The 12,360-nt window shown below is 40.2% G+C and overlaps 2 protein-coding genes across 2 annotated transcripts in view; one reads left to right on the forward strand and one right to left on the reverse strand.

Moving 5' to 3' along the window:
* Positions 1–4,683: 4,683 nt before the first annotated feature.
* LOC138046102 (ankyrin repeat and SOCS box protein 13-like) lies at positions 4,684–5,199 on the forward strand. Its single transcript, XM_068892781.1, has one exon. It carries the CDS (start codon positions 4,684–4,686, stop codon positions 5,197–5,199), a length of 516 nt encoding a protein of 171 aa, XP_068748882.1.
* A 3,219-nt stretch (positions 5,200–8,418) lies between these two features.
* LOC138046103 (glutamyl aminopeptidase-like) overlaps positions 8,419–12,360 on the reverse strand; it is a 30,298-nt gene continuing 26,356 nt past the window's right edge. The window contains exons 10-11 of the mRNA XM_068892782.1: positions 12,185–12,263; positions 8,419–8,966 (exon numbers count right to left, since the gene is read on the reverse strand). Coding sequence (XP_068748883.1) covers positions 8,799–8,966; positions 12,185–12,263 — 247 coding nt within the window. The 3' untranslated portion in view covers positions 8,419–8,798. The remainder of the gene's footprint in view (positions 8,967–12,184; positions 12,264–12,360) is intronic.

Genomic DNA, 12,360 nt, shown 5'->3' on the forward strand with positions numbered 1-12,360 from the left:
AAAACAACAGTATACTTGGGAGACTCATTTAGCAACCAAAGCATGGTCAGGATACGATTTGCGTATTTATTTCTTTCATTATTGACATTCCCAAATCGCTTACAAACTAGTTTTAGCTATGGCGGCTCCCTATGGTGGATCTTCTTACCTTAAAATTTTGGAACAATTTTAGAAGGAAATCATCCGCGCACTTGAATCATCCGATCCTCACCTGGAAATCCTGTTTAACAGCATTTTACTAAAAATAGATAACACTGTAAAATGGGCCCGATTCTATCACAGATCGACACTTCTGGCTTCTGCTTTAAGGCCTTCTCGATTATCCTACTGACATCAAGGTGTCCCGGTTGCCAAGGTGTCTCGGTTGCCACGCTGTCTCACAACAGGAGTGGAGTAATAAAATCCAAGTTAGGCACCAGTAACACTCGGATAAAGCAAAGAATGACACACATCCTGACGTCACTGTCGCAACTCTTCTTCCTTTTGTACTTCTTTACAAATTCAGTGGGAGTAAACAGAAAAACGAGCACGTCAACCATGCTTGAAATTACTCCATTAACTGATTAGAGTGTAATGTGATTGCAAGGACCTATGAACAAGAAACCTGACTCTCACGTTGAAATTACTCCAGTTGCGAATTACGTAGTTTACCTTCTTGCTGAAACAAGAGCAGGCAATGACGGAAACTATTTTTGATGCCATTAAAGTTGGGTAAAAAACTTTGATATTTCTGTAACGAGAGAAGATAGTCTTTAAAAGAATACACCATTCTTTCTTTGCATTCCTCGACATGGCGGAGGGATCTCTTCTGGACGGTTTCAACATTTGCCCATCATTTCGCTCAACAGAAGAGTGAACGGTTTTTGGGCAAATGTTGAAAGCCAAAACCAAGTTTTGCGGAGGCCTTTCTGATGGTTCCAACATCGCGACAGCACTTTGATTGCAAGGACCTGTGAACAAGAAACCTGACTCTCACGTTCAGGATTAAAACACTGCCAATTTATGTGATGGACGCCATGTTCAACTTTACAGTGAAACGGCGTTAACATTCAACACTTCAATTCGAGATCAAAGGAAGTTCGGAATCGATGTTGAATGAAATTTGAAATCATTTTAAATTTGATTCAAGTTTAAATCAGTTCAGTCTAATTAATTAATTCAACACACTTTCAATATTTTTTGTATATTCTCACTACAAGTTGAACGGATGACCTGTTTCAACGCTCCACACATTTGGTTCGACAAGGGCGGCGTCAGTGAAGCAAATGTTGAAACCGCTTAAAATGGCCTACGGTATAAATATCTTGTTTTTGAAAGGCTTTTAAGACGCGTTTTTCTGTCTTTTTCAAGATTTTCTACATCATTATTTTATATGAATTGTTGTCTGAAATCACAGTAGCATGTGGAACACTCTTTTTAGGTATGGAGGAAAGAGTAGAACCTTTTTTTTTCTGAAAATCAACGGTTGCGTCACTTCAAATATTTTTTGTAGTAACTATCAGCTCATTCAAATGAAACCGATGACTTCACAGATCTATCCACATCGTAAACAGGGATTGAACTTTCACGGTCTCCACAGCCATATTGGTTGGAACACTGAGAGCTTAAACTGCAGTAAACTGGAAAATTTAATGTACGGAAACTTTATTTTTGATCAAATTTGGTGACAGTTTGCATCAGTTTGATCATCACGCAAGATTTACAAATTTTCTTTGGGGTCACTTTAATCTGTTATACATATTTCGACATATCTGTTATGGTATTTAAAGGTAATCAGCGCTTTCCAAGCTTGGCCAATATCATCCGGGGGTTGGCGCCTGTTTGCAATCATATTTTATATTTAGCTCGAAGCAGAGGCCAAAACCCGATCGAGGCGGCAACCTAGAAGACCCCGCGTAAAATGCGAAAATATGTAAATTGGTAGATGTTGCATAGCGGAAAGCAATCTCGATTTGCTCAACCAGCGCGCAAGGTGGTATCGATATTGCTCAACCGGGCGCGCAATGTCGTATTGGTATTGCTCACCGAGTCCGCGAGGTGTTCTGGATAACTTGAGTCACGAGGCAGAAAGTCACTATCGAATTGCCTTTCAGCACAGCGATTGGAGATGAGTAATTTTCGAACATTTTACTTTGAAAATCAAAGATTATGGTATCTGATAGAAATCATATTGCCTGGGTCACAAATCGTTTTTTCAAGCACCAATCAGAAACAAAGGCGACGATTTGTCAGACAAATCGGGTGACAGACTCGGCCCACAAACTGCCAGACGAAACCTCAGAAAGCAAAAGCATAATCTCAGTATCAAAATGTTCAAACAATCTTCGATCATATTTACAATAGTTATTCACAGATAATAATGATCCGCGATCCGAATGTAATAAGCGAGTTTTGTTTCTATTTTATGGGAGTTCAGGAAACGTGAAAAGAACCAGCGTGGATAAAAAAGATGACGACGAAATGTTGCCTTCTTATTAATGTTCCTGTTCCTGTTTTGCTATCATATTTTCAAGGCATTTTGCATAATTATGTAAATAGCTTTCCAAGTGATTGCGTATCAAATAAACGTTGATGGAAATTGAAAATAAATGCTGTTTGTTTTTGCCCATCCTTTCCTTGCAACTTTCGCTTTCATTTACCTACCTAACTACATGTTGCATAATATGAAGACATCCCAAAAAAGAAGCAGCACCACATATTAATTCAAGACACCTCAGCTGCCATCCATATTATCTTAGGCGGGGGCAGATGTAGTGAAAGCTATTACTAGTACTAAGAGAATGTAAAGAAAACCAGTAAGGGTTAATTGCCAAGTACGTCTTTACGTGATCTAGAATGGTTTGTCAATGGTCGCTGTCACCAAAGGACCATCTATTCGATTACGCTTGAAGCAGAGACAGTAACTTGAAATTAATAATAAGACATTTAAAGACAAATTTTAAAGATTTTCAAGTACGGGGTTTTGAAGCAAGCAACCGTGGACAATCTTCCTGTCGGTGTACGTTGGATCAGTGGCTTGATGTGATCGGCGTAATTACAAGTTGAGAAACTAAGCAAAAGCCGATACAACGTAGATTTGATTTTAGTGGTGTACCATATTTTGGCTGACCAAACCACCCTTGTTCAGGACAGTGAGGTACAATGAGAGTTTACATTGAATTACGTATTAGATTTCAGTTTATTATTTAGAGTCATTTCCGTTATTTTTCCGTTACTCTTAGTATTTGAATTCAAATTCGTTGTAACTGCAATGTTTTATCACATTTTTTCCAGTATTACGTCAACATCCATTTACTATTTATATGTACAAAGAAGCAATTCAATGCAAACTCTCATTGTACCTGAAGAAGGCTGGTTTGGTCAGCCGAAATATAGTACACCACTAAAATCAAATCTACCTTGTATATCGGCTTTTGCTTAAAATATTTAGTTTTTCAAGTACGGCTTCATGTGGTCTAGAATGGGTTGCTTATGGTGTCAGTTTCCCTTCTAAGTGATTGCTTTTTATATCTCCCCCAATTTACCTATGATTAGCTCTAGTTTGATGAGTATCTCTCTTGGCCTCTCTTCGAAAGCGAGGCTGGAGTGACAAGCTTCGCCATAAAGAGTTTAAATCGACAATCAATGTTAGCCCGCGTGGTTCGAGCTGGAAAGGGGCAAGCGCACGCAAGTTAATCAGTGTAAAACTTTCCAGCGACTGACTATGTTTCTGTTTACTGCATTAATGAAATCAAAAGAACTTCAAAGCTTAAGTACGACATTTTGACAAAGGTGGTCATTTGCAGATAAGGATAATAAAATCCCTCGTTTGTCAAAACAGGAGGGCCTCATATAGTTTGATATGAAAAATATACTAATAATGAAATCTCGCTTCTGACGTCAAACCTGGGATGTGAGATAATCATTAGATTATCCATTACGCTGTACAGATTGAATTTCCGAGTTTCTTGTCAAACACGACAATGTTGTGAACTTAGAACTTGAGTAAAAGAGAAGCAGAAAAGGAGACAAGACGATATATCACCCGATCTGAACCTTCTTGCATCTACGAATGCAACTCACATAGGACATTAAGCAGTGCCGTGCAGTGAATTTCAGAAATATGTAGACAACTGTTACCATCTGGATATGAGGAAATGCAGTCGAAGAAAAGTTCAGCTGTCCATCAGTATTTACGAAAAAAACGAGCGCTTTGGGGGACTATTGAAATTAAAATGGAACTGTTATCTTGATAGAGTTAATGGGCCACTCAGTAAGACGTTGGTGAAGAATTTCGAGGCAAAATCACTCATTTGAACTAAATATTTTATTTTCCGCTTGTCTTTAAAAAGAAATTAGGCCATTTGTCTCGATAAATACAATTACGTCATTCTCGGGAATGCGTAGAAAAGGTTGAGCAGAACGCATCTGCACGGGACAAGCCTTTTTGTGTGTGCTCCACATCAGCTTGTAACCGATTGACTACGCCTTGAGAAACCACCCGTCGTGACATATTTAGGTGCTGTCAGTCTGCTTTCATATCGTTTCCATATGTTCTTGTGGTGAGCAAGATATCGACAGCACAATCATTTTGGGTAAAAAGTGTTCTCTAGTTTAAGCTGACAAGGTCGAAGAAGGGCCCATTTTTCGAAGCCGTGGATACGGAGGGAGTGCGAGTTTTGTGACGGAGTATAACCGGAAGACATGTTTTCCCAGAAAAAAATACAGAAAAGCAGAGCGACAAAACAAGAAAAAAGCCGGAAAAATAAGAACAAGTCCCCAAGAGTAGCAGGGAGCAGTGTTAGCGCAGATGCACTCAGCAAAAGACTGCCAGATGTCGGCCGTTTGCGGAACAGAAAGCCGTCTTGTCCCGAGATTCTTCTTCACAATACAGGCCTCAAAGGAAAACAGCTACCAGAACTGTTAAAGCTGATCAAGATTGGAGAAGCAGACCTGAATTCTTTAGCCATAAAAGGGATCTTTCCTCTGCACGAAGCCGTGTCGAAAGGCCTTGTCGATAGTGCCAAGGTCCTCCTCGAGAACGCCACCACCGTAAATGTGCGAAATTCGGAAGGGTCCTCGCCTTTGGACGTGGCAGTTGAGACGGGAAATTTTGAATGCGCGGAGCTGTTGATAAGACACGGAGCTTCGACCGAAAACATAAAACATGGCTTCGTCTTGAGGTCAAGGACTTTGCGAAAGGTATCTAGTAGCACGTAGATTTTGCTTCTGTGCATATCAGCAAGACAAGTATTTAATTTTCGTGTTCAACTTCTTAATTATGTCAATAATTTAGCAACTTTCAACGCGCTAACGAACGACGATCGAGCGGGTCTATCGAGGAAAAAGATCGTTTTTTGAGAAATTAACTCTTGCATGTTGTTAATAAAGTTTTGTCGTACAAACGGAACAAAGCTAATTGGGATCAATTTATTAATATCCCGGTCAACAGAGGACGACTCCGTCAAATCTTGTCAAACACCATTATGGTGATACCTCATGTAATCTTGACAAATATTCTATGAAACGAATAAATATCACTTGTTGCAAACACGGATGGTTGATCGGGTGACTTAAGTAATGGATACTCTCCGTTGTCTGAATCAGGCTCTGATAAGAAACTTAAACAGTAATACAAGTGTAATGAAACCGCGCTTACATGACAGGTTAATATCCGCACGCACCTTCCTCAAGCATCTACGTCTTTAGTGTATGAAACTTTTTTTCTACTAACTAAATTCCCAATTGAAATAAAGGAGGCGAAAAGCCTTAACCCCGGTAAATTTAAAAATTAAACAAGATATGCACTATATTCGTTTTTGACTTTAATTAAGATACTCGGAAAATGCCAATGCTTCAAAGAGTAAACCCGATTACTAGTGCGAATGCTAACCACTGAGCTGTAGGAAACTCTTAAGGGTCGATTATTAAAACATAGTTTAGACAATGTTTAACAAAACCGCGTTCTAAGCCATTTTCAATATTGCCAACAATCATATCTAAATATTGCCTGCTGCTGATGGTAACAAGAAGGTTTGCATTCCAGACTAGACAGCAATTTATCTACTTAAAATATAGCGCTTATAAACAGATTTGGAGGTCCACTGATTGTCTTAAGCCGCGGCCTAAGTTAGACTTTATTTAAATAACTGGCCCTAAAAATCTAGCGCATTAAACTATGGTTTGTAATAACAGTGTACGAGTGTTCTTACACTATCTTTAAAATTTATATTCCTTGAATCCTTGCGTAGATAACAATCGATAAAAAGAATAGGTTTAATTCCACAACAACCAAACCCTGTTTTCCACGTAAAGATAACCTTTTCGTCACGTTTCGTTAAGTCGTTTACGTATGTATAATAGTCATTAATTTCGCAATCTTTCGTCTTGATTAGTGTCAGTTTTCACTTTGATGTCTTGCATACCGAAGCTCACTTAAAAGAGCACGGCGTGTACAAAGGTGAAAAACGTGCCTGTCTGTTTACTGAAGATACCACGGAGTTCAAGAAACGACCACCACAAAATAATAATATTATTAGTCTAAATAAGGGAGATAATCGTGCTGCGCTTGCGGCATTCCTTTTAGCACATATTACGACGTGAAATCACCACAACGTGAGCACTTTCGTTCCAAACTGTATTACTCTGAAACCGCTTGTTACAGTTTGTATTTTTAGGATACTTCGCCATCAGCGTACGACGTGAACGAGATCGAATAATCGCAAAAGACTCACGGACAGTTCAAAGTTATACAAGTTTGAGGTGACGTTGTCATTGTCGTCGCCGCTGTAGATCTTCAAGCCCCTATTACATTACGCTACGCCGCGCTGAAGTCGCGTCTCCCACCTCTGCGATCGTATGTAAGCTGAGTTTTAGTTACTCTCATACTGTTTAATTTTGACTGCGCACCATTCGCCCTTGTCACACGGCGACCATATTGTCTCGGGAGACCAAAAAAGCTTTGTTTTACAACGCCAAGCCTCACCCCTATGGTTTCCACTGCGAGGCTTGGCGTGGTAAAACAAAGCTTTTTGGGTCTCCCGGGACAATATGGCCGCCGTGTGACAAGGGCGAATGGGCTTTGTGCTAGGGAGACTCCAAGAACTTCAAGCATGCGCAATAGTCAGCTGGCTTAACAGTCGTCAAAAACATGGCAGCGCGAAATCTAAGGGCGCGGACGCAAATTTCCCTTTCGTAAACGGTCGCTGCCATTTCTCAGAACGGTCGTTGCCATTTGAAACGATCGATGCCATTTATAACGGTCGACTACTCACTTTACTTCAAAGAAAATTAAAAGAAACAAACTAAGAAAAAATATTAACAAAATTAAGACAAAAAAGGAAAAAAAAAATATTTATAAAAGAAAAACTGGAGGAAAAAAAGAATCCGAAAATTTCAAGACTCGAACTCGGCTTCTTAGCCCTCAACCTAAACAGAACCCTAACCCGAACCCTAACTCATATGACCAGCAAGACAAAGACACAACTTCCAGTAACCGCAACCTTTTGAGTTCTTAGACCTAATGAGTGTAATTCAGAGCTAAAAAATGGCATCGACTGTTTCAAATGGCAACGACCGTTTACGAAAGGGAAATAAGCGGCGCGGACCATTGAGAAACAAGTCCTTTCTCGTTCCCGAAGCTTGCTGAAAAAAAAGAATTGTGTGCGTAACGTTACTGCGCAGGTAACGCGACTGTAATATGTCACGCATTACTTCGAGCATCAGTGAAGTTGAGGTTTTAAAACCTTTGCAAAAACCGTCGACGATAAGTCTTGTACAGCGTTGGATCAGGGACTTATTCAAAATTGATTTTAAAATGTTTATGAAAGTCAAGTAGACTACTGAGAAATAAGTCCTTCCTGGTTCCCGAAGCTTGCTGATAAACAAGAGCGAACCAGATCAACTTTTCCGACTGGCGTAAAAAGAAAGAACAAAGCTAATTGGGATCAATTTATTAATATCCCGGTCAATAGAGGACGACTCCGTCAAATCTTGTCAAACAACATCATGGTGATACCTCATGTAATCTTGACAAATATTCTATGAAACGAATAAATATCACTTGTTGCAAACACGGATGGTTGATCGGGTGACTTAAGTAATGGATACTCTCCGAAAGTCAAGTAGACTACTGAGAAATAAGTCCTTCCTGGTTCCCGAAGCTTGCTGATAAACAAGAGCGAACCAGATCAACTTTTCCGACTGGCGTAAAAAGAAAGAACAAACGCAGTCGAATGGTCTTGCATAATATGGCGCGTATATAAATATCAGAAACTTTCTTGCGCGCGTGTGTGTGGAGAACAGATGCGCTTTTTATTAACTCCAAACCAGTCAACTCATGCCCGAAGATTTGAATCAATGATAGAGATCGAATAAAAGCAGTCAATAATAAAACATTAAAAACATCTTTTAACGAAGAAAACTGCATCCCGGTAATAACCGTTGCTCGATACAATACTACCAACAATTTTCACGACGATATGACAGTGATCATGATTTGGTTGGCTTGACTTAAAACAGAAGCGATATGAAAGTCGCGCAGTGTTATTCTTTGTCGAACACTGGCATTATTTGGAAAAATCCAAACTTGAAAAGATCTTTCCCTGAAGAGACGCCCTGATCCGCTGAAATCCACTTTTTACAGCAATCATGCTGCTTTCTTCGCGACGGAAGAACTGGACAGCAAAAGCACTAGCCATCAGTTGTGAAAGCGAGCTCTGCTTAAAACAGGAATGGGCTACCATCCTTTTGTGCCTCCAGTAACAGGAATCCTATCGACAGAAACAACTCATTAGAGGTCCTTCTTTAGCCTCTCCCCGTTATTCAAAACTCCTTAAATACTCCTGCAACCAATGAACCATGAATTTTTCCTTTGTCGTCAGAAGCTTCGCTTTGCCCGCGATATTGCGGCGTATCTTTTCCAGGGTCTGTTTTTGTGCCCTGAGGGCCAGTTCACCAGAGGGTAAGGCCTTAAATGTGTCCTTAACCTGAAGATAGAATAATATTTTTTTTTTTTGGTCAATCGTGACTCGAAAAAACTCGGAAAAATCCAAGTACTTCTAACAGTCAAACACGGACAAGAGCCTGCGATTCGTAAGCACATCGGATGCTCCAGAGATTCGAAGCTAGACCATTAAGCTACAATCTTGAACAAAATTCGTGGGAAAAATGTGGCACACCACAATTATAGACGTTCGCGCCCATTGCTACTGCGCATTTTTTCGCGCATGTCACGCACACGTCATGCATCGCAGACCACGAAGGTAAACACAACGTCAAAGCATGTGGCATCATGGGATAGCTGTGGACCCAGGTCTTCTCGGAAATGTCACGCAATGACGTGACAGTGCGAATATACCATCGCTTTGAGAACTTTGCAGCGATTTTACTCTCTTGAATGCTCAGTGACCCCTATTTTTCTTTCCGGAGATTACTTCCTTTTCCTATTTTCTCCATTTTAACAAAAAATAAAAAAAATCTGTGCGTGAGAAGTTACAAATATTTCGCCTTTTATGCTCTCGTGCGACCGAAGTTTTCTTTCTTAGACTAATATGTATCGTTTTTCAAGGTCTATTTCACCTCAGAAAAAGATATCAGCTGCAAAGGTTAACTTATTTATATTAGCTAGGTTGAATTGAGTACGTTTACCTGATCTAAATTTCACTAATGTACCTTTTCTATTGCTGACAGTTGTAAGCTAAGATCGTCTTAAAATAACGCAGTCTTCTAAAAGTGCACCTCATGATCTCGAAAACGAGCACGGTGAGCCCCCCTTTTTTTGTCTTTTTGGCAAAAGTAGATCATTACCTTTCTGCGTGGCAAGTTTAAAAAAATCTGTAAGTGGGAACATTTTGGGCGCGAACGTCCTTAAATGCTAATTCCTAAAGTTGTGTGTGTGATAAAAGAATAAATTCTCCCCTATTCTCCCCTGCCCTTACCCGATAGCATTAAGCACCACATTATCAACATCACTATGGTGGAAAGGGGGAATATACGCTTCTTGTGAGTGCATGTCAAATTATGTTTAACCCGGAATTTTCCCCGAGAGTTTGATCCAAAATTGTAGGTTTAAGTGACAGCAGCCCTGCTATTCTGAAAGTACCAAAGTTTTCGAAACGCGCCATTTTCGCAAGTGCATTATGGGAGATACAGGCCGTTAACTTCGAGTCGCCAGTAATAAATACGCCTCTTTATTTCGTTTCCCTCCGTTGACATCCACTATCTGCTACACTTACTTGGAGATAGTTCAAAACTCGCTTTCTTGTAATAACACGGATTTTTCTTTTCATAAGCTGGTCTGTAATGTTCTCAAGCAGGAACCCATGAGCAGGAGATTGCCTCTCCCACACAAGCCCTATGAGTAAACCTTTGCGTGTATCTTTCAATTTTTAAAACACCATGAGTTCTTCGGCTCTGCACGCGCTGTTTTAAATGGCCAATCAGAAAATAAAGTGATTGTCTAAACGAAGACAAAAGCAGCAAAAACAATGTATGCAAATTGTGCAAATCGATGTCAATTGATGTAAATGTGAGTGTCCTTCTGAATTAAGGGTTAGTGCTAAAAATAGAAAGATACGCGCTAAGGTGGACTCAAGGATATAGCGCAAGGGTCAGTACGCAGCTATTACAACGGCTCCCGGGATTGGTTCAGAAAACAATGGACACAAAGAACGATAGAAAAGAAACAATGGACCTTAACTCTAAAAACAATAGAGCTGCATCCTAATTAAAGGAATCCAATGAAATTAGACGTTGTAAAGAGCTGCGTCCTATCTCTAGCTTTCGCCTGCGAGCACGTTTTCCGAGGGACTGGAGCTCCTACTCATGGGCTCTTGTCTCAAGATCATGACAAAAAGCGGAATGATTGTGGACTGTGACCACTATAAACCACGCCGTTCTCAAGACACAGGGGGGGATTGTGTACTCGAAAAGGGCCCGGAATTAAAGTCCCGGTAAGGGCCCGATAACTTTTTGGATGTTTCTCGAATCTCCTGTTAATTTGCATCCCGTTCTCTTTCCCGGTAATTTACGGGAGCTCGCGTTCTCCCGTTCTGTTTAACGCGTAACAGAATTTTGTCACAACAAAACAAAATGGCTTTCCGACGAACCTTTTTGCATAGTTCGTCAACTTTCAATTTAACGTTGCCTCGTATTGTAAATAGCCGAATGGTTATCTCCCGCCAGTTGGGATTTGAAACATGGTACCGACGTTTCGTTTGAATTCCTGAGGTTCTTCATTCTTGCAAGCTTCTAGCTCAAGATAAGTTTGGTATAACACATGTTTCCTCTCTTTTAATCATGGGGATTCTTGCTATTCTTATACAGTGGAAGCCCGTTCATACAGTCATCACCGGGTCTAAAAATATTGGCCGTATTAACGGGGCGGCCTTATTACCGGGGTAAGGTAAAATTCATGACATAACATGCCGCAATGACAAATGTCGCATTTGCACTTCCAGAACAACTTTTCTATTTAATAAACAACAGGAATGAACGTACAGTAATTGTATAAAATACTTGAAACTTCGCTCAGTAGGTAAATCACTTAAAATTATTAAGTATACTGTACGTTCTGAGCTTAAAATCAAAACAAGAACAGCCCAGTTCACTATGCTTCTAAAAACGGATGCCGCCGTAATCACGTAACCGATAGACTAAAGTATTAATCGTGTCTTTGATGAAAGCACAATGACTTAATCCCTTCGCAATTTGCCTTACTGGTCGTTACAGTAGTATCAAGATCATGTTTGTAATGAAAACAGGGAGGAGTGTTGCTGACAGTACTTTGTCAGTAAAGTAACTTGGCTGTTCGATTACCGTGGTAAACTATAAAGGTCAATGAAATTGTCATGTCACAGGCGTTTTGGTTTTCTAAATTTAGGATGAGTGGCACAAACTGGTATACAGTGGGGGTGGGGGGAAGGGTGTGTGAAATTAAAGAGGATTCTACTGTTTAAAATTGTGGCCGTTGGCCGTATTAACGGGTGACCGCATTAACGAGGGTTTCTATAAGAGAATGTATAGCCGTTTTAACGGGCCAAAAAAAAAAGTGGCTCGGCGCAATAACGAGGTGACCGTATTACCGAGGTGGCTGTAAGGCGGTGTTTCACCGTATACCAGTTTGTGCCATTTGTCTTAACAATTCTCAGTTTTATTTTTGACTTTTTTGTCTTTAGTTTAAGAGAAGAAAGACTGTTTTACTTGCCATCTTGAGCTGCTTTGTCGTGTGAAAACTTCCTGCAACTGCTTTGACAAGATTTCCAAGCTTGTACGTTCCCCCATACCTGTCAGTGCAAATAAGAAGCCAAAACAAAACGACTTGTCCACAGCTTTCCAGGGCACAAATTACTACAACAAATGCAATTCCATAATTCTTGGGTT

Source organism: Montipora capricornis, chromosome 4 (assembly GCF_036669925.1).
Source record: "Montipora capricornis isolate CH-2021 chromosome 4, ASM3666992v2, whole genome shotgun sequence".
In the NCBI taxonomy this organism is placed as follows: Eukaryota; Metazoa; Cnidaria; class Anthozoa; order Scleractinia; family Acroporidae; genus Montipora; species Montipora capricornis.